At 35.7% G+C, this 23,869-nt stretch overlaps 2 protein-coding genes across 2 annotated transcripts in view; both read right to left on the bottom strand.

The window, feature by feature from the left end:
* fam110b (family with sequence similarity 110 member B) overlaps nucleotides 1-6,188 on the bottom strand; it is a 43,656-nt gene extending 37,468 nt beyond the window's left edge. Inside the window, exon 1 of the mRNA XM_084411688.1 lies at nucleotides 6,058-6,188. The gene's annotated coding sequence lies outside the window, so the exon portion shown is untranslated. The remainder of the gene's footprint in view (nucleotides 1-6,057) is intronic.
* A 12,723-nt stretch (nucleotides 6,189-18,911) lies between these two features.
* Nucleotides 18,912-23,512, bottom strand: selenof (selenoprotein F). Its single transcript, XM_084412360.1, has 5 exons — nucleotides 23,375-23,512; nucleotides 22,254-22,421; nucleotides 20,420-20,483; nucleotides 20,165-20,214; nucleotides 18,912-19,586 (listed from the first exon to the last, which is right to left on the bottom strand). Exons 1-5 carry the CDS (start codon nucleotides 23,477-23,479, stop codon nucleotides 19,455-19,457), a joined length of 519 nt encoding a protein of 172 aa, XP_084268486.1. The 5' UTR covers nucleotides 23,480-23,512; the 3' UTR covers nucleotides 18,912-19,454.
* Between the last annotated feature and the right edge of the window lie 357 nt (nucleotides 23,513-23,869).

Here is a 23,869-nt window from a genome sequence, read left to right on the forward strand (position 1 = left end):
TGCGCAAAAGAGCGGTGGTTCTGCTGACAGGACACCTGTCAGTTGTGACTAACACGCAACCTACTCTGAGGACCCTTTAAAACAGACCGGTGGCACGTCCTGAACAAAACAGCGAGTATGGAGCTTATGTACCCTCTTGCATGCACACAGACACAAACACACGCCACGCCTAGGCACATTACAAAGGCCTGCTGGGGGTCAGGCTATGCATCTGCGGCTCCTATTGATGTGAAGAATCAGACAGATGGGCCTAAACCACCCCTGGAGAATAAACAATACAAAGGCAACATGAAACCACAATAACGCAACCTGGGCACAAAAGTGCTTCATCACCACTAATAACTACTCGGTCAGGGGGCATCCAAACCAGTTAGTTTTGTTGTGAAATCAGTCAAGCTATAGGCCATGTAAAAAATTTTTTGGATTTGTCTTAAATCTCATCAAAACACATGGATGGTCGTTGATATACCGGTAGACACGATTAACCAGTAGTCTCTATCGTGGTTATGCTCACGTGACATTGCTGTGCTGCGTGGTCATGAAAGCTTAGCGATTGCATGCGTTTTTAAGCACTGCGGTTTAAAGTTTTTTAAATCATTGCAATGCAATAAGCAGGGAAAGAGAACTCATTTCACTATGTGCGCGCTCTGACAAAAAGATGGTTTCTGAGCACTGTCTGAAAGACTCGCACACATTAAGCCGCTGCTCACAGAGCATGTGAGTACTGAACTGACTTCTTTTTGCCGCCTAATTGCGCTTCAACAGTTTCACACAATACTTAAAATGCCCATCTTTGCAAGAAACTTCATAAACACAGTCATTTATGTCTTAAATGAACATAAACAGTTGAGAAGGAAAACGCATGTAAGAGGAACCGTGCATTCGATCTTAAAGTGACAGCAGCCTAATAAACCTGCTGTCGTCAGTGTCATTAATGTTAATCAAACAACAAAAAAGAGAAAATCTCTCAATGACTGAATCACTTTTGCCTCACTTTAATAAGAATAAATGTATATTTAATTTACACAGTGAGGATATGCAGTGTTTTTAATACATTTGATTACTTGAGTATTTCTTCTTTCTAGTGCTTTAACTGTTTCAGGTAGGTCTATTGCTTTGTTCTATCGTTAGCCTCATAGCATAATTGCCTAAGTCATATTTCAATGTTTTGGGAAAGCAAGACAAGTTCTGCAGCAGTGGTAGGACAGTAAAGTTAGGCAGATATCACAATTTGGCCAAAAAATGACTTAGGCAATTATGCTATGATGCTAACGCTATTGTAGTTTGTTGTTCTATTGCTTGTAATTAGTTTTTATTTTAAAGAAGGCTAGTATTTGGTTTTTGTGGTATTGAAAATTGGTAACAAGAATTATGAAATCAAGATCTGGGAAATCTGGGTCAGCAGGACTTGAGACATAAACATAAACATATGAGACAAGTGAGTTGTAAACTAACTTGCTGAAAATTACTCAATTTTAAATTCTACCTCAGACAGATTGGAAACTCATTTTCAAAATGGACTGATATTGACTTTAATTGCTGATGTGTTATTTTCAATGATATGTAAAAAAAAAAAAAAAAAAAAAAAAAGAGCAATAATACTGGCTCTTTGTAATGTCTTTTCAGTGCTTTTATGGCCGTAATAATGTAACCTTTGGATTTTCTTAATTTTGTAGCTTTTCTTATAATCTCAAAAAATAAACTGTCTGCACACTTGAATCCTTTAATCAAATTTAATCCCCAAGCTTTCGGTCAAAAGACCATCCTCAGGGCATACAAACAATGAATGTAGCAATCAACTTAACTGTGTTCAAACACATCAGGACTATCAACAGTGATTACCACACCTGAAAGCCAGGAAGGGAAGTTGTAGTCCAATGGTGGGAGTTGTAGTTTTTCTTTAACCTACCCAATATACCGAGTTATCTATAGTTTACACATTTACTCCCCATAGTGAAAATCCCCACCACAAGAAACAAACATAAATACAAATATACAAAAATAGCTTTTCTTATAGGAAATATTAACACAAAGGTATGCAATCAACAGATTAATTGTGATTAATTAATTGGCATATCAAGTAATTAATATGGTATTATTAAAAATACCACAACAGTCCTAATTATTCGATTTTTCTCAAAACTTGTAAAATTCATAAAATCTTGCTGAAAGTTTGACTGCTTTTACCATATCCATAACACAGTGTTGTTAAGTTCTTCCATGACATGAAATTAATCTAATCTGAGACACATCATTATGATTTGAGACATGACCACATGGGTATGTCCACTTCCTTCCCATCTTCCGCTCTTCAGATCAACCAGATGCAACATCAAAACAGGGGTCTTCATGGATAAGGGACTGACTATGAGTTTCCTTTTGTAAAAGTTTTTTTAGATTGTTATAGATTTATAGTAAACTGTTATTTAGATTTTATATTAACAAATAGGCCTACTTACATAAAGGTATAAAGGGACTGCACAGACACAAACGAACTGGGCTGAATGAAGGTAGTAGTCTTAAAGAAAACATGGTTGAATGAATTCACTCTCTGCTTCTGCTATGGCAAAAAAGAGGAAGGCATTTGAAAAGCTGATATACCTACTGGATTTAATTACTCTCATGATTTATCCTGTGACTCACCGTTCATACTGTGAGAAGACTGAAAAGACTTTCCACATGTGAGGCCATCCTTAAAAATATTTTGGTTTGCAGTAACAGCAAAAAAAAAGAAAAAAAGGGTCGGTAGGTCGGTCTTCATTTTTTTATATAAAAAAATAATAATATAAAAAAGTATGTATTTTTTCATTTAAAAAAAAAAAATCAGGGTCGGTGGGGGGGTGGGATGACATTTTTCACCTATGTCTAAGGACTGTTTACACCAGGCCACTTCATGCGTTTTCTCAGATCGGATTGCAATCTGATTTATCAAAACGATTCCATTTACACCTGGTTACATAGGCTAAATGTGTGTTGTTTTTTTGCGGATATAAATCCGATCTTCAATTACCGCTATATGTAGATTTAATGGAGTGCACGTCACCGAAAGCAACAGTTATGACTACATTATTTTATTGATCATCAGCTAAAATGTCTGAATCAAAGCCCGCAATAAGAGAAAGCGGAAACAGCCCTGGTAAGATCATTTCGTTTCTTTACATTTAATGATGATGATTGTGTGTTAAGCGTCAGCGACTTACTTTCACTTTGATTTGCGATAGTTTGCACGTTGATGCTCAGCTTCTCATCTGCGGTGATGCGTGTTGCAGTAGCGTCGTCATATCTGACTAAAACATGACATATAGCCTATAACACGCTCTCGCATGTTTATTTTTTAATAAACCATATTCAACAACATATAAAAATGAAATAATCTTTAGAGTAAAGCCGCAGCCATCATTACCAAGCGCGAACCATTGACAGTGAATGAAACGAAGCAAACTTAGCTTACAGGCAGTAGTGTGACATGCATTAACGGTTAACCAATGGTGTAAACATAATCATAGATGACGCGCCACGGGTTTTTATTTAAAAGAAAGAACGTAGCTTATGTTTGTATGTAGGTCTAGGCAATTTATATTCACAATACTTAATAACTAATATTATTTTATTGCATTTGTATTAGTTGTTTGAAGAGTTTAAAAAAAATCGGCCGGTCTTTACGCAAGTTTACAACCGGCAAGTCGGTCGGACTGAAAGGGAAAAAAAATAAATAATTGGGTCGGTACTAAATTGACAGGGTCGGTCGGGTTACGGCAAACAAGAATATTTTTAAGGATGGCCTGAACAACAAAACTCACCCTGAATGACCCACTGGATCATCCTCTTAAATTATGATTCAATCGCAGCTGGCTCGACCATGTAATGCAAGATGCCAATATGATGTCAAAATCTGTCAGCTATTCATAGACTGCTCTGCTGTTTTTTAAGACAATTCCTCAGCCAAAGAGGAGACTGTAATAAAGAACTTGATTTCCACAAGCCCTGAGAGGAGTGCAGACAAAAAAACTCTTAACTGCATTTTCATCTGTTACCTCTAAACGCAGTTCATTTCCGCATCTCTGCTGAAGTCATCATGGCATTCCTCATATAATCATGGCTTTACAATCCCATGACACTGTTCCAGCTCTGAGCTTTTCATTCCACATCCCATCTTTACACCGCCGAAGGACAGTGCACAACATTTCTGTTGTGTTATTAACGAATTCTGTAGGTTTGATGCAATGTAGCTTGTAATCAAAATGTAAAAAGAGCAAACAGCCTAATTACCGGCATAAAGTTAATCAAGAATTGATTAAAGAAGAAAGAAACTCCCTACATTACCTAAACCAGTGGTTTTGTTTCAAAGCCTAGCTTTTGGCGACCCAACTCACTTCAAAATTGTTTATCGTATAAAATAAAATAACAAAACTATTCTTAAACTAAACATGTAATGTCTTAATATTACCAGGACCTTTATAAGCCCAACAATATGTAAAAATATTAATATGACATATTTGTGACAAAATACCACAGTCTGATTGGACACACATTCTTTAAGATAAGACACATTCAAAAATGTTTTCTCTTCCCTTTTGAAGTTGCGATGTAATGGAAATATTGACAGATTGTGTCTTCCATATTGTGAGGTACATATGATTGAAATGGCTTGTCGCAAAATAAAAAACTTGGTTCGGGACTTGGTTCTGTTGTTTATTGGATGGAGGCAGACCTGAATGTGAGCACGAGTTGATAGTAAGAAAGGGGTGGGTTTAAGCAAATTAAATGATTGGAAAAGTCTAGCATACGTCAACAGAGAGTTTCAACAGAAGATCAACATTTTGATTAAGAATCACCAGGGTTTTTATTCTATGAAACACAGTTATTGATAAAAAGCTCAATAACATGCATTCAGAAAACAGATAGGGTGAATTTCCATTTCACGCATTTATGTTTTCATCCTAACTATGCCAGCATTGTTTCCCTGCTATCCACGACCTGTGACCAGTTGAGTTTAAACTGACTATTTTTACTGAGGGAACCAACAGAGATGGTATTTAAAAGTGACGGGCAGTTTCTTGTGCTCAAAACAAGCATTAGTCTGTGGTTGCTCAAACCGGACGACATAATAGTGAGCTTTTGGCTAATGACTAATGCTCAAAACAAGAATTTTGAGATGCAAGTGTAAGCCAACCTTATGACCAACCCCTTAAGCAGCTAGGCTATACTAATCCAAACAGACAGCATACTCCAGTCAAACAGCCTATAAATCTGGTGGTTTGAGCAGCTGTATTCTATACAAGTAGCCTACTTAAAAACACAACAGGTCACCAGTGCCACATTTTAGACTGCAATGACAGGCACCCTGTCAAAACTTGGATATCTGAATTACTTAATCAAGCTGTCATTACGGCTTGTCTGATTCCCTTCAAACTTCCATTAGAAGCTTAGAATGATCCAAGATATTTAAGCAACATCTTAAAACAGGACAAATTTTGAGGGATGCAGAAGGAGGGGGATGAAAGAACAAGGAATGTATGTGTCTATGTGTTTGGCATGCTGGAGTGGAACTAGCTGCTACATTAGTAACAGTCCTGGTAGATAATCAATAGCCCGCTCAACACATTACAAGAAGCCAGACTCATACATGTAGCCTACATTATCAGACAGTTACAATGGAGAAAATAAAGTAATATATGGTGGGGAAAGCCTGTTGTTACTTCAAGCGTATTGTCTGTCTGATCTGTAATCCATGCGGTTTCATGACAACAGCGAGATTTCCACCTTTACTGCAAAATGCAGTTAGGAGGAAGATTATAATGCAAACACTAGCAATATTGAGCGAATGGTTCTTTAGATATGCTGCTTATATATCAAATTCCCTGAAGATAAACGCAGCACAGTACAACCACATGCAACATGTCATTGGCAGTGTCCATGTCCATGGAATTTGACTGGAGTTGAACAATAGGTGAGGGATGCTAGACTGTTATTGAATGGGCTGTTGAGGTCTAAACAGAGACTGACGCATCCTAAATACAGCGTGAAATAAAATGATACTGACTACAAAGAACTTACCTTTATGATCTGCGCGTGAAGACTTAAAATGAATGAGGATGCTGCAGTATATTTCCGTGCTCATTCACAGTCGACTGGAGCTGAAAACCTTGCGTTGGGCAGCACCGTATCAGCCTATTGAATCCCACTGCATCATGAGCCTTGGATCCAGAATAGACCGTTGTGCGAAAGAGGGGTGGACGGTCAAACAAACTATATAATTTTTCGCTAACATGATTAGTTGATCCTCAGTTTTACAGTAAAGGGAAAATAAATCCATTGAATAACACATAGATTACATATGCAATAAATGTACCCTTTGTTCAGTGACTTTTCAGGTTTAAAATAACAGTTCACCCCTGTTTTCAAAATACTGCGGTCCAATTTTCTTAAAGGGACCGCTACGTTTACCACGTTCAGCTGATGAGCGCAGTTTGTGGTCCGTTTCATGAAATGTCAAGCATAAATAATGAACTTGACCTCTGCTCTGGGTAAAAATATTCGTGTTAAACCTAATAATGTTTTGGACAGGTGTTTCCGTTTTCTGTCTACTGTATTTTAATATTTTTAAGAAAAAGAAAAGAAGAAAAAAACTTGTATGAGAGTTATTAATTTAATAGAGCTACTACTACTAGGCTACTCCTTAATGCTTATACCTATATTACCTATAGCTACTTTTATTTATTTCATTAATTTTATTTTTTAAATTAACTTACGCCTGGTTTAATTGCCAATTTCAACATGAAATTGCAAATGGGAAAATGCTTATTATTATTTTTTTTTATTTTATTTTTTATTATATATATATATTTTACTATAGAGTCTATATAGAGCCAACATTAATTTCTGTAATGTGTCTGGCATCAAGCTTATAAGACACATTACACGAGTCACGCCACCTATAGGTTTAGATGTGATAAACTCTTTAATATGAAAAGTTCAAGTAAAGCTTGATTTTTGAATGACTACTGCAGGCTACTGCAACATTTCTGTTCACTTGTTTAGAGGATTGAGCATCTTTTTCATCTACTCGTATCTCTTCATAGGCTACTAAAATCTATTTCACTAAGAAGAAAAATGTATAGGAATCTATAATGTTGTCATATAACATTTGCTGCTGTTGTTCCAATCACATGCTTTAACTGGCTAATTTGAAGAACTGCTCAATAAAGTCCTTGAAATTGTGGTTATTCGTCATTCAGTTCAATCATCAATACATGTAACATATGACTGTCATTAAACAAATCTCTTGAACTAATTAATCGTTTATCTTTCCCTTATCATGTTCAAAGAGGAAAAACATTTGACATTAAGAGATATTAGTGATATTTCCCTCTCAAAGGGGGACTGTTCGCAGCACAGGCTTCTGAGGGGTTTCACTTCACAGACCTTCCTGTTACCAAGCAACAGCTAAACTGAGCTGAAAATTGGAATTCTTGTTGTCAGGCAGAGGCAGACTCAACATCATTTTACATCACTAAATTCAAAACCTATCAACAATCGTTGAAATCATATACAGCGTGAAATCCTTTTGCTGAAATTATTAAGAAATAATGCATATGCTTAATTAAACAAAAAACAAAATGAACCTCATCTCAAAAGTGCCACTGAGTTTACATCAGAACTGATATGGAATGATGCCATATGTATCTTCATTTTACTCGCTTAATGTTTTCTTTCTTTATCAGGCTTTGAATCATCAATACGCTCATTGGAAATGCTGAGTGAGGCATTAGCATATGCTCTCCGTATGTGTGTTTGTTGTTCCAAGAGAAGTACACGCTGCGCTGAAGGAGCCGCCAGACATTGTGTTGACACTGAGAGAGCAGATTACAAGTGACATTCAGCCTCCAGTCCCATGTGGCAAAGCCCTAGATGACCCACTCTTGAACCAGCCGCCAGTTCTATCACACATCTTGACTCCAAGCTCAATTCAGAGTGATTTTTTTAAGATTAAGCTGATTTGGTCTAACACAGTATTAGTTTATTGCAGTTTATCTTCACACTGTAAGGCAATGAAACTCCATCTGAAGTGGCATATATACCAGGAAAAGGATGTACTGCTGCACTATGTGGCACTACAATTGCAGAAATAATGTTAGGAAATTTGAAATGTACGTTTTAAAATAGAAACACTTTCACATATAAACATAAAAGAACTGATATGGAATGATGATGCAATATATGATGCAAAATATATATAATTAAACATAAATACATATTACAACGTTTCAGGCTGAAGAAGAAGATGAGGCAGATGAGGCGGATCTAAATGCAGCAGTTATTTTATTAATTAAAACAAAAGAGTGATATCCACAAATGAAGGTAAACCAAACAGTTTGCAAAAGCACATCCAATACCAGACAATGAACTCAATTAACTTGGGGCAATATATACACAAGTTAATGAACTAAAAGGAAACAGGTGTGAGTAACTGATACACAACCATGGTAACCAACAATGAGAGGGAAAATTGAACAATAACAATAATAGAATGTGATATATATATATATCAACATCGCATAACACAGAGTGAGAAAAATTATAAAATAATTTACATTTATTTCTACAATAATAAAATGAAAACAGAACAAAAAACATTTTAAAAAATCAGATATATAAAAATATATATAAAAAGTATGGTCCAATATATAAAACCTTATTTATAAGGCGGCAATTTATCTGATTATTAAGATGAGTTACAAGCAGAGCCGGCCCGTCCATTAGGCGACATAGGCGGTTGCCTAGGGCCCCGCCTTGCCAGAGGGGGCCCCTGGATCTGACAAATACTATATTTTATAAATCGTTAATTAAGCATAATATTGAGAATTCACTCAGGTGCGTGCATCTCGACTTTCGCAGTCAGAGAAGCCCGGCGCATTGCATGGACCTGACTAATCATGATACAGTTCACAGAGACGGTGAGTATCTAATAAATTACCCAGACCTACAACATACATACAAAGGATAGCTCTGTATAGTTCAAACATGACAAATTTCCAAAAAAGATAATAAATACATAACAATAGAACGAATAAAATACGAAAACATAAGAAATATACACAGTAGCTCCTCACATGCTAATTTGCATAATACCGCCCGAGATATAGTGGGAGACCTCGAGTACCGTAATTATCACAGTATTCACACACACGGATTCCACCACACTTCTCTCCAAAATGCTCACGTTTTAGAAACAAGAGAATTTTTTTTTTTTTTTTTGTGGTGCTCTTACCCTTTAGTAATGCTTAATTTCTTAGGCCTATATGATGCATTTTGCATGACAGAAAATGTGCTGTCAAAAATAAAATACCAAATATTATAATCTCTATGGTAATATCGACTTCACATATTTGGATTGCCTCTTGTCTGTCATAACGTCACGAAGTCTCGTCAGAGTCGTAGTCATACAGCAATGCTATTTTTAGTTAATTGAAATAATAATGTTAAACTGTGGTAGAAATGGCATCCAAACGCCATCTTTCTGGATCTGAAAAAAGGAAGAGGAGAATGGTTGAGGAATAAAGACAAGCTCAAAGTAAAGGTGTGTTCTTCTGACTTCTATAAATAGTGCGTTATTTATTGCTGTATTATTAGTTTTACTAATAAATGTAACAATGCCCGTGATCGCAGACAGACAGACATGGAAAAATTGGGCCACATTCAGCATGTTAAGAATTATCTACCCATGCATTTTGTATAGATTTTAATCCTCTGATGAAGTTATCGTAGTTTTTTTAAATTAAGGTGGACCATCTCAGACCTCAAAATGGCCGTTTTACCCCTTTTGATAGGCTATTTATGCAATTAATTTATATTAACAGTCTCTTTTTCTGCAATTTCTCAACTGAGAATAATGGTCATTAATAATCACTATTATAATTTTGAGCAAAATAATTGTGATTATCAGTTCCATTATTATCATGCAGTCCTAACCCACCCCATCCATTCTCCCTTCCCGCTAAAAACAGGTTTCTCCCTCTTTCCAAATTAATATTTAAACATTTCTAAATAATACAAAACATTTTTATTATTGTGATCATCAGTAAAAAGTTAAAATGTAGTAGCCTACTGCATTTCTAGTCATTATGCATAATTACTACTGCATTTACAAAAATACCTTTAATTTATGCTTTATTTTATATGCTTTATTTTTTATGTGTGCTTTCTGTTTTTTATGTACTAGGCTAGGGCTATGCTAAAAATCTCTTAGTTTCTTAGTGTTTTTTCATATGTACGTTGAATGTTACACTTTTATAAACTTATATATTGAGCAATCTATAGCCAAATTTTTTAAATATATTATATTTAACCCTTTGATGCGCACACTATGGATACCCCTTCTAATGCACAACATGGGTCTAAAAAGACCCGTATTCATTTCCTATGTTATTTCATGCATGGCTTGGCATTTTTTTTTGTTTCACCTTTTGAAATCACTTTATTTGAGCATTTACTATTTCATGATCTATTAATTTCATGATTTATGAATATAATTTTTATTTTATTTTATGATCACAAATTCATATTTTAATATTTTTTTATAAGTTTTGTGTTAAAACATCAAGTTTACACATATGGGTCTAAAATGACCCATGTATGCAAGCGTGATAAAACAAAAGAATAAAGAAAACTTTTTGTTAAAATAACCAATGTCACAGTTGTTTAGATCAACACATTTACTGTAACACTTGAAATATGTTTATTGGCCACTTTGTCACACATAACACGCATATATGCCTAACCGATAACACTGAAATTGAACTGTAGTGTAGTGCAACTGTAGGGGGATCTCCTCAACCACCACCAATGTGCAGTATCCACCTGGATGATGCGACAGCAGCCATAGTGCACCAGAACGCCACCACACACCGGCTTATGTGACCGATAGCATTGATTTATGACCACAAATAAAAATGAATAACGGTACAAGGTTTCTGCCCAACAGCGACAATATATACTTTTATATATAACTTTCTATTGCAAATTTTATTTTATTGACCTAGCTAACATTAGATAAAATAGAATGTCGACGCAAGCTAGCTAATGGTATTGGACATGTTTCTCTTTCACACTAGTAATGGTTTTCAAGGTCAAGGTAACCTTAGCCTACAAGGCTATATCTATATTTTTCTGTAACAAAAAAGTGTTTTAAATAAAACTTACATGCATGAAAAATACAAAAGCAGCCGTGTTGAATTGTGAAATGTGTGGCAGATGAATAGTTTTCTGCAGTAAATATATTTATACATATCAAAGGTTCCTATACGGGTCATTTTTGACCCATGTGTGTAAAATGGATGTAGAAATACAAAAATCGTGTTTGTTTATAAAGTAAGAAAGGAAAAATAAACATAATGATTTTTGAAAATCAAAAACAAGATATTTAATGAACACCTGGATTAATAAATTATAAAATACATTTATTTCAAAGATTCAGCAAAGAAACATGAATACGGGTCTTTTTAGACCCATGTTGCGCATTAGAGGGGTAGTGACACAAAAACCATTTTTATTCGAAAAGTAAGAAAGGAAAAATTTAAATATTGATTTGTAATGATCTAAAACAAGTTAATTGAGGAATACCTGGAATACTGAATGATTAAATAAATTTCTTGCAAAGATATAGAAAATGAAAACTCAGTCGGGTCTTTTTAGACCCATGTTGTGCATCAAAGGGATATATATATATATATATATATATATATATATATATATATATATATATATTATAATTTATGTACAATTCATACATTTTATTTAATTTATTTGAGTTTCATGTAAATATTTTTTTCATTTTTGAATGCTACACTTAATACACATTTACAAACTTAAATATTGAAATTGTCGTATCATGTGCTTTCTCTTCCTTCATAAAATTGTTATGAGAGTTTTTTACTCCAGTGGGGCCAATTTTCATGATCTTGCCTAGGGCCCCACAACCCCACGGGCCGGCACTGGTTACAAGTTACTTTTAAGTGCATACCACAACAACAGTCATACTCATGTGATTTAAATCCATGGAAAATGTATTCATGCAAGAAGGTCTGAGTGGCAAATCCGCTGGAAAACCGCAAAAGTGGAAAAGTGTAGTTTCTCACTGAGTCATGCTTTTGGAGAAAAGAACAATGTTTTCATCCATAAGGAGCCGTACTTTCCTTTGCTTAATTTTTGTTCCACCTTCTGGGCCACAGAATGACCATGAGCTATGCAGACTGACACCAGTCTGCTCCTCTGCATCCCTGAATACTTTACATGATATTGGTGAAATGATGCATTTTAGTCTGGAAAAGCCACCAAACCTCATGAAATATGATACAGCTTAATTGTTTATATGCAGTCTTCAATGAAATGATTAGATTCATTTGCTACCTCAGTGTTGAACAATCAATATCAATAATGACTTCTGGGAATCGTTTAAAGGTCTGACAGACAAAGCTTGGTGGATCTTCAGCATTTGCTGAATCAATTGCAGGTTCCCTTTTTAACAGGCAGCATCTGCAACCAATCCAAAACACTATGTAGGTCAAGTTCCCACCACCCTCCATAAAGACTGGTTGAGCACTGGCACATCCACAAAATCTCTTGCTCTCATTACACAAAGGGATTGCAGCTAGAGCTCAATGTCGAACCGTTCCCACAACTGGAATTAAAAAAATAAGACCTTGAATCTGAGGACATAACAAGAAATAAATGTGCATGAGGTCAAGATCAGGAGGGAAAGGAAACCAAGACCTGAACTGAACCATAAACGGGGAATGGGAAGACCAAGAGCATTCTAGAGACAGAAAGCCTCATTTTGACTGTTTATGCTTTGCTCCATTTCACATTTCTCATAGCAGCACTGATCAGACAACACAGTGACAAGCCTTCATGCAGGAAGGAAGCATTATCTGAAACAGCAGCCCATCAGGAGACTGAAACAGTCCAATGAAATACAGAGATGGATAGAGAAACAGGAAAAGTGAGGGATGAGAGAGTCCGAATTTCTTATTCAGCGATACTGAGCACAAAAAAGCTTTTATCCTGTGCATCTGCATCACTCCGATGGACTAGGCCGAGACAGGCGAGGCTTTGTCAGGAAAAATCAGAATCAGTGAATATAGTCAGCCCCACTTGATGTTTTGAACAAAGGTCGTTTTCGGGTTATGCTCACAGCGCAGTGTAAAGAGGTCAAAGGGGTGTTGATATTTTGCCAATATCAGTTGGAGGGACTTGCTGTTTTTGTGTAGCTTAATCCTAAAATATGTTCCTCTGAGAGAAACCCTCTCCGAGTATTGGCTGTGATGTGCGTGTTCCACATTTTGGACAAAAGTGCAATGAGCAACTGGGGGTGGAAAGAGTTCTTTTTTATATGAATGTTCCATTCAGTGTTCATATAAAGCACAAACATTTTCCAGGTATCACAATTTCAAAACTGGTCGGTAAAATGTTTTAGAAAGGAGTCTCTTATTAGGCTGCATTTATTTGATCAAAAAAGTAATAGCCTATTGTGAAATGTTATTACAATTTAAAATAACTATTTTCTATTTTAAAATGTAATCTATTCCTGTGATGGCAAAAGTTGAATTTTCAGCTTCATTACTCCAGTCTTCAGTGTCACATGATCCTTCAGAAATCATCTCAAGAAACTTTTCTTGTCACAGTTGAAAACAGTAGTGCTGCTGAATATCATTAACATTATCGCAGAATTTATAATGATGACAGAATTATATCGACTGCACATGATTCTCACCAAATAATAAAAAAAGTGGACAAGAAATAACATGTGACCCTGGATCACAAAACCAGTCACAAGTCGCACGGGTATATTTGTGGCAGTAGCCAACAATACATGGTATGGGGCAAAATTATTGATTTTTCTTTTATGCCGAAAATCATTAGGATATTAAGTAAAGATCATGTTCCGTGAAGATATTTTGTACATTTCCAACCGTAAGTATATAAAACATTTATTTTTGTGAGTGAATGCAGCACAATCGCGAACATAAATGGACAACTTTAAAGGCGATTTTCTCAATGTTTTGATGTTTTTGCATCCTCAAGATTCCAGATTTTCAAATATTTCCAAATATTGTCCTATTCTAACAACCATACATCAATGAAAAGCTTATTTATTCAGCTTTCAGATGATGCATAATCATAATCATGCTCAATTTCAACAAACTGACCCATGTGAGGTCAAACACTGGTTTTGTGTTCCAGGTTCACATATATACTGCACACCTCTCTTATTGCTTAGCCTACACACAATACAAATATTAAAGCCAAATATATATGTAGCCTGATAATATACCCTATGTATTAATATGTTTTTGGAGTAAAATCATGAAATGTCATTAAAATCCTTAAAATTATTCAAATTTAGTTTGGAACAAAACATTATTATATATACGATAACTGAAATACAGGAATAGCCTACCCCACGAAACGTTCTGTGGATGGTTACAGATAGAGCGACATCTTGTGTGTGTGCTTGCATATGTTATTATTTTGGATGAAAGGGGCATAGTAGATAATGAGGTGAAATCTGGAAGAAATGTGCTATGATGTTGAAGAGAAGCAGTAACTGCAGGCGGAGCGCATATGGAACTCATCAGAGATGAGGAGGAGAGTCTGCAGTGCTGTGCTGCTTGATCTGCCACAACTACTGCCTCTGGACCCCGGGAGGGCTAGTATGTTCTTACTCATCCTGAGAGGGGGAAAAAAAAGTGAGAATAAGTTCAATTTTCCCACGCACACTGATAATTTGTGACAGACAGCGTATTGCTTTTGTGCATGCTTTTGGAGCAACTTTAGTTACATCCTGCCCTCGATGACGTTCAGTGTTTATATAGGCCTTACCTGGTTGTGGGACTCGATAACACCAAAGTTTCTCATGTGTTTTTAATTAGGGGTAGCTACAATAAGTCTTCTTGTAGCTACCCCTAATTAAAAAACTATGATAAATATTTTAAGCTAATTGGCTATTGGCTATTGTAAAGTTTACAATACAGTCTAATTTGTTAGCTTAATAACTAACATGAACTAACAGTGAGCAATACATTTATTACTGTATTATTTATTAATCTTTGCTAATGTTAGTTAATACAAATACAGTCATTCAAAGTGTCCTCACGCTGCATAGCCTAAAGTTAAAGGTAGCCTACTGTAGGCCTACCTGTTTTGTTTTTTTTCTCTTCTATTTGGGCAAAATGGTTTAAACCCCAAATATTTTAAAAGCAATCATCTGGGACAAAAACTGGCTTTATGATGCTATCTGTGTATTATAGAGGATTGTAATAGATGAGAAGCTCTTGCCCGGGACGGAAAGCCTTGGCCAATAACATGCACAGGAAAAAGGGGGTTGCCCATATTGAACTGAACTCAGGGCCAAAAATTCTAAAATGAGCGAGTACATCATTAATCCATTTTCCAAACCGTGTTTTGTCTTATCCTGAATCACTACGGTCCACCTATAATAAATGTTTATATTCGGACTATTTTAGACTGTTTCGGGTCGTACTGCTGCGGAGTAGCCCAGGCCAGTACCTGCGTGACTCGTCAGGTTACAATGTTCTTCCGCAAGAGGCATGCAGTTCTGTTTATTAACCGCTAGAGCACCAAAAGTTAAGTATCCTACTGCAGCTTTAACAAATAGCCTACCTTACAACGTTTGATTTTAATGTCTATTAGTAAATGTTGAAATTAACATTAAGTAAGATTAATAATGATGTAGAAGTATTGTTCATTCTTAGTTATTGTTAACTAAAGTAGTTAACAAATGAAACCTTATTGTACCAAGAAGGTTAATCCTTACAGATGTTAGGCTACATGCTGTGCATTTAGTTACTTTTAGAATGACGTTTGTATGAGATTCCTGATGGTTTAACAAACTCTGTTTATCTTAACATTTTTAATAATTTTACATAGTGCTGTGTACAGTTGGCATGGACAAAGCAACGCAAATGGGAATGAGGAAAAAGTAGATCTCTAAGCACTCGCTCTCAGTAAGATATGCTGTTACACTGGGAACTGTAATGTTGAGTCATTTTTAAAGTTCAAATTTAGAAAAACAAAGATGGCACATTCTGGAAATAGATGAATGGCTCAGCAAATTGTCCAAAACCAGGCTATCAAAATGTGCTTGTAATTTCATTGCTAACTGGTGACTAACTGATGACTAACACTGTTAGGACCCATTAAAAAAGAATGACTCTAAACACATTGTGTAAATCTGTGAGCAGCATGATGTGCCAAACATGCGGCATTAATTAGTGATTCAGAGCTTTCCATTTGCTGACATCTGCAGACTATACAAATTTACTTTAAATATTTACAAGAAATGTACACTACTGTTAGAAAGTGTGGGGTCAGTAAGATTGAATTTTTTTTTGAAAGAAATAATTTTATTCAGCAAGGATGCAAAAGTAAGAGTAAAACATAATGTTATCAAGATTATCATGGTTTCCACAAAAATATTTTATATATACTGTATATTAGAATGATTTCTGAAGGATCATGTGACACTGAAGACTGGAGTAATGATGCTGAAAATTCAGCTTTGCCATCACAGGAATAAATTACATTTGAAACATTAAAATAGAAAACATTTATTTTAAGTGTAATAATATTTCATATTTACTTAATTTTTTATTAAAAAAAATTCAGCCTTGGTGAGCACAAGAGACTTCTTTCAAAATCATCTTACCAACCCCAAACTCTTGAATGGTAGTGTATATGATGGGAATGTATATATACATATTTATTAGTTTGATGAATGAATGAACCATTATTATAAACACATACGCTATAAAATTACAAATACATTTATACGATGTAGAAATAAAAAAATAAAAAAAAGTTGTTAGTTTATATGTCATCTGCTGGCTCTGAAACCTTTTCAACAATCAACAGTGCTTTCAAAGTTCCAACCTCCAATAATAGTGTATATATGCATCTAATCTGGGCCTACTGGATATCTTATTATATCATTTCTGGATTTGTGAGAATGTCATGTCAGAAATAAGTATTGATTTATTAAGTATTCAAGTTATTAAATCAAAACACTTCAATTTGAACTATGGGTATGTATCTATTTATTATAAATAAACTATATCCCCCAGTTTCACGGACAAGACTTAAAACTAGTCCCAGACTAAAATGCATATTTTATATCTTATATCTTAAAAATGTGGCTCAAGAAGCACACCAGTTGTTGTTGTTTTCTAGGGCACATTTATAAAAGCTACTTAAGTGTCTTAATTGAACTAAGGCCTAATCCTGGCTTAATCTAAACCCTGTCTGTGAAACCAGACTTACATCTTTTAAAATGTATATTTTATTGCCTTTCAGTCTTTCTAACTGACAAAGAAACTTTATCCACTGTGAACAGGTTCTAATATTTTGTGTCCTTAAATTAGTGTTTTGTTGGCAGTTAGATTAGGCTGACATTTCTGTAACATTGAATGTGAAATGAAATTACTATTAAATTAGAATTAGAAACTAGTTTAGATGTTTTGGCCTGGTTTCACAGACAGAGTTTAGATTAAGCCATAGGCCTCAGTTCTTTTCTCAAATTAGGACATTTAAGTATCTTTTTTAAATGTGCCTTAGAGAAACAAAAACATTACTGGTGTGCATCTTGAGACAAAGCAAAGGCACTGACATAAGATATGTCAATGCAAGTTGCTTTCAGTTAAAACGTTTTAGTCTGGGACTGGGTCTGTGAAATCGGAATCTCATCCACACTTGTCCAACAAGAGAATACAACCAAAATGTCTGCTGACATCTAGTGGTGAAAATACAAATGTCACAGGACAAATGTTACTGCTCCAAATGTCTGTATATTGGAGGAACACCCTATATGAGGAAGGTTTGACAAAGAATTATACTAATTAACTAACACTGTAATGAAATCTAGTTAAAGGGATAGTTCACTTTGAAATTAATTTTTGATATGTTTTAGCTTACCTCAAGGGCATCCAAGATGTAGGTGTCTTTGTTTCCGCAGTAGTTTCAATTTTGATATTTTTAGGTCAAACCGTTCTTGTCTGTCAGTCATATAATGCAGGTCTATGGTCACTGGCTCAAAACACAAGCACAGAGTCCAAATTAAAACAATTCCCCATCGTCCAAATGAAACAATTCCCCATCATAACTACACATTGATGGCCTAAGACACGAAACGAGCGGTTTGTGTGAGAAAACGAACAGTATTTATATCGTTGTTATCTCTTGAAAATGATATCCAAATGATCTGACGGCGCGGGCGGGTATAGATATATACATAGATGTCGCCTTGGCTACTGTAGTTCATTGGAACGAAACCGTAGCCAAGCGACATCTAGTGTATATCTATACCCGCCCGCGCCGTCAGATCATTTGGACGTGTGCTGTTTTCAAGAGATAACAACGATATAAATACTGTTCGTTTTCTCACACAAACCGCTCGTTTCGTGTCTTAGGCCATCAATGTGTAGTTATGATGGGGAATTGTTTCATTTGGACGATGGGGAATTGTTTTAATTTGGACTCTGTGCTTGTGTTTTGAGCCAGTGACCGCAGACCTGCATTATATGACTGACAGACAAGAACGGTTTGACCTACAAATATCAAAATTGAAACTACTGCGGAAACAAAGACACCTACATCTTGGATGCCCTTGAGGTAAGCTAAAACATATCAAAAATTAATTTCAAAGTGAACTATCCCTTTAACTAACATTTTGGCATTCATCAGTGCACAGTAGAACTCTTAGATTTACCTAAACACCTCCCCAAAATCCCCTGAAACAACACTTGAAGTGATTTAAGTATTAAATCATGAACAGCAATATCACTTAAACCATTCACACATTTACTTATGAAATGTAAAAAGTCAAACAAACACATTCATATGAAAAACAGGTTTATTTGTGCGTGTACTAATGAAACATTTAAATGAACAGATTCCACCTTCTCATACTGGGGTAGATCTTGGAGATTTCCACCATAACAGCATGCTAAGAGAGTTACACAGGGTCTTCAGGCCTCACATCCCAGGGACTGGTTTACTGTCAGGCCTTCACTAATGTGCAAATCTACAAAAGCATGAGCTACGTGGAGTCAGACAAGCTTTACCAAACCAGCACATTCAACACGCTTCACTTCTTTTCACTCAGACACAAGATGTATAAAAGGCCTCAGCACGTCAACCAATTCAAAAACAAAACGTTTCAGAAACATCAACTCAAAATAAGTACAGTATGTCCTGATAAATTAAACTCAAACCAGAAGCTACGGCTTTTACTTAAAACAAAAACCAATTCAAAATGTATGTTTTTTAACGTCCATCATTGAGCACAAAAATGAATAGTGGTCCTTTGATTCAGTTTGAGATTTATATTTGAAAAAAAAAAAAAAATCAGAAAATCTGCATTTAAATATGAAACGGGGACTCTAAATTCGTTCTAACTTCTCACTAAGAAATTCTTCAACGCTGTCTGTGTTCCACTTGAGGATGCTGAGCTCTTCAGCAATGTTCCCGTTATCGTCCAGCAGCTTTAGTACAGGGTCCGAGCCTCTCACATACTGGAAGAAATGCAAAAAAAGCCATCTAGAATTAACCAGTGTTTAAGCCACGTATAATATTAATATTATTTTCTGACAAATATTGTTATTTTTGCACCAAATAATATACACACAACTGTTCAAAAGTTTAGGGCCTGTAAGATTTTTTTTTTTATGTTTCTGAAAGATGTTCACCAAGGCTGAATTTACTTGTTAAAAAAAAAAAAATACAGTAAACAGTAATATTGTGAAATATTACACATTAAAATAACTCATTTCTTTTTAAATACATTAACTCTTTCCCCGCCAGCAGGTTTTTTAAGTTGCCAGCCACAGCCTTTTTTTGTTTTTACCATTTTCACAAAAATAGCATGGCCCTCAGAATATTTTGTTGTATGAATATCTGAACATGCAATGTATAAAAAGAAAGAACCGACCCTCTACTTAAAAAAACAAAAAAAAAACCTGTTTTATTCTAGCTTCGTGAATTCTTTCTGAAAACGTACTGACCCCAAACGTTTTGAAAATATCACTTTTTTAATATATATAATGTCCATGACCATGTTTAATAACTTAAATATTTTGTAAAAAATAATTACCTTGATTTGAAGCCCCCTGAACATCTTTGGCTTGTCACTCCTGACAAAAGCTGAAGGGAAATATGGTCACAAAAATTACTGCTTTGTAACAAGTGTGCAAAAGCAAACACTCTGCAAGTCTGTGCTACACAACAGCTGAATTGTTGTAACAGCTGCTACAAAAAAAACACCCAAATAAACATGAACAATCATCAACACGAAATATTAAGTTTGAAGTAGCAGGTACTCATATTTGAGGCCAAATCCTCAATCTACCTTGGACTTGAGGGAACCTCCCCAATTTTCATCCACAGACCTCAAGGATGGCTCCTGGGTAGAGCTGTCAAAGAAATCAATGGCAAATGCACATTAAATATGGGTGAATATATAATGACTCAAAGTCAAGTGATATGAGAGCAAACCGTGGCCTTTAGCTCGTTGCATCTAAATCAGGGGTGGGCAAACTACGGCCCGCGGGCCACATACTAAAAGTTAGGCTGTTTAATCCGGCCCGTCGAGTATTTAAAAAAATGTCTTAAGATCGCATTCATTTTGCCTTTTTCTTGCAATACTTTGCTTTATATATATTGCGTGGCATATATTTGACAATCGGAATATCAGATATTCCATGCCATAGCTAACAAATGTAAAAAAGGAAAAATGACATAAAAGCAGATCATCATTCATTCAGCGCTGTTGTGGCTGCGGTGTGTCACGTAACAAGCTAGACGCGTCACCATGGAAACCAAACAGACCGCGGCATAGACTTGGTGCACGTTAATGTTTTTTCCTTTTTTTGAAAACTCACAGAGAAAAAAATGTTTGGTAACCGCTTGCACACGTTTAGTTTTTCCTTTGATTTGTCTGCTATTTAGTTTGCCTACTCTGGATTTGTGGATGGATCCTCCTGACTGATTCCGTTAATCCGTTTACCGACCTTTTCGCCCGGCTTTCGACTACGCTCCCCTGTCTGCCATGTAGGCTACTGAACCCGGTTTTGTTCATTAAATGTTCTGATCTGCCTTTGCTTTTTATGTTTTATTTTATTATACTTAAAATAAATTTGTATATTCGTTTATTTCGTTTTTTTTTTTTCACAAATGTATGACTTTTGGAAGTGCAAATTGATTGCCATGCAGTTTTAATAAAGTTGAATTAACGTAACCTTCTGTCATTTTTACTCTTCTAAGTGTACACTTAGGTGTTTTGTTTCTAATTTATGGTTAGGCCCATTAAATAATAATAAGGATAAACAATATTTAAAAAGTATAGGCTATATTATCGAACATCTGACTAATTAAAAATTAACCTCAAAACATAACATGCTAAATGGGGGATATCTAGCATAAAAAATGTATTGTCAGAATGTCGTCTCTCAGTTGTTGAATTTCGCGCAGACGTTGCCACAACGTAAATGTGTTTGCTCAGCCCGATGTCATGAAAGTGCGAATACCACGAATTGTATTTGTAGTTCTTATGAAACGCAGTTTTCGCGTGCATATGATACGCACTTAAAGGGATAGTTCGCCCAAAAATGAAAATTCGGTCATCATTTACTCACCCTCAAGTTGTTTCAAACCTGTATGAATTTCTTTTTTCTGCTGAACACAAAAGAAAATATTTTGAAAAATGTCGGTAACCAAACAGTTGATGGACCCCATTGACTTCCATAGTATTTTTTTTTTTTCCTACTATGGAAAACAATGGGGTCCATCAACTGTTTGGTTACCGACATTTTTCTAAATATTTTCTTTTGTGTTCAGCAGAAAAAAGAAATTCATACAGGTTTGAAACAACTTGAGGGTCAGTAAATGATGACCGAATTTTCATTTTTGGGCGAACTATCCCTTTAATGGCGTGTAATAGGCACGCACTCCGCACCCCTAATCCTAACCAAGGGGTTTACAGTGTGCAGCATATGCACGCAAAAAAAAAAGCTGAAATCGTGTTTCATAATCTGCTACTGGGCCGGCCCTCTGTCAAATTTTAAAACCCAGTGTGGCCCTTGAGCCGAAAAGTTTGCCCACCCCTGATCTAAATGTATGTGACAAAAAGTTTCACTCATTTTTTTCAAAATGACCTTGTCATTTGGCACAGAAGCAGAACTCACCTTCCTAGACTCCAGCTGAGCCTCCTCTTGGCAGCACTGGCTGCATGGAAGGTCTAACTGGTTCAGGCTGAACTGACCCAGGAGGTCACAGGAGCTACACAGGAGATTGCTGGAGAAGCCCAACTCCCTGCACGCCTCGGAGGACAGCTCCGCTCCATAAGACGACAGCTGAGCCGAGAGGAATGACACCACAACTTAGACACTTTACACTCAAAACAAGCAGTAGGATGTAATTCTCTAAGCGCTAACAGCAGTTGACCTTTGTGTCAACATCTTAAACCTGTTGGAAATTCTCAGCTGTTCACTTTGCTTTTAATGATCGTCAAATGCAATTTGCAAAGAAAAAGGCAAATGGAGGGTAAAGGACAGGTGCATGAATTTGCAACCTTTGGCTACAGCTATGATAACAAGAGTGTGCTGTTTATAGTTGGTGAGTGACACATCTCGCCTCTACATTTGGTGAACTTGCTTCCTAGTTTAGAGAAGAATTGCAAAGGCTTAAGAATAGCTTGGACCTGGAACGTGATTGAATTGAATTTTTTATACACCATAATATTGTCCTTTCTTAATATAATCAACAAGCCCTTAAGGCATTTTTCTCCACACAGGACAAATCTGTGGAATAGCACTTGGTGAACTTGCTTCCTAGTTACTAATGCAAGCCCAGCTGATCTCGGGAAATCACCAAGAGAGGGAAGAATTGTGTAAACATAAAGGAATACATATTTTACATTACTGTAATGTTAATTTTTAAAGCTAAATAACCATGCTACTGTATGCAATGTAACGTTACTCGTTCATTTTTTTTTGCAGGTAAGTTAAACTAAGTTAGTTAACAGCTTTAAAATCGAATCATTACAGATTATGCAAAAAACATTGTCTCATTTTTTGTCAATGTCACGGGTAGAAATTTAATCTGCGATATTATGAAGATTTCCCTTCCATTATTTACAGAATCGGCCAGTTGGGCCACGTCATTAGCTAACATTAGCGAGCCGGCTAACCATCGACTTAACGTAAGTAACGTTAGCCCAGATTTTACAAAGACATGTGGATTCCTTGTCACTGTTGAATATCTACTTTCAAAGATGAAAGTGTACAGATGTGTTTCCTTAACCTACCGTTTGTAATAACGGCAGTAACCAAAGCAGGAACACTTCCCCCGCCATGACTGTTTCTTTTCCTCTCGCTGGGTTCAGCAGGAACAGGAAGTGCGTCAAACACATCCGCTACACCGACAGCTTATTAATAAAAGTATCAGCATAACCAAAGAATATCAGATTATTTATAATAATCATAAGTGTTACCTTAATTAAGGAAGAAAGGGAGATTAGAACCTCTTTTTTATTTGAATTTTTAACTTTAAAAGTACAATGGCTTAAAAATTGTTTGGACAAACGTGACTGAATTTCTTTTTATATATAACGTTACCCCATAATATTGCCATTATTCAACAAGCCCTTATGGCATGAAAGATGTGTTATATGCATATTTTGTTTCTCCACACAAGACTTAAGTGTATGAAATAACACTTACATTACGATTAATGAAATATAGCTTTATGGTGATTTATTTTATAAGTGAGCTTTTGCTTATTTATATGCAATAAATATTAA

The sequence above is a fragment of the Rutilus rutilus genome (genome assembly GCF_951802725.1).
Source record: "Rutilus rutilus genome assembly, chromosome: 6".
Classification (NCBI taxonomy): Eukaryota; Metazoa; Chordata; class Actinopteri; order Cypriniformes; family Leuciscidae; genus Rutilus; species Rutilus rutilus.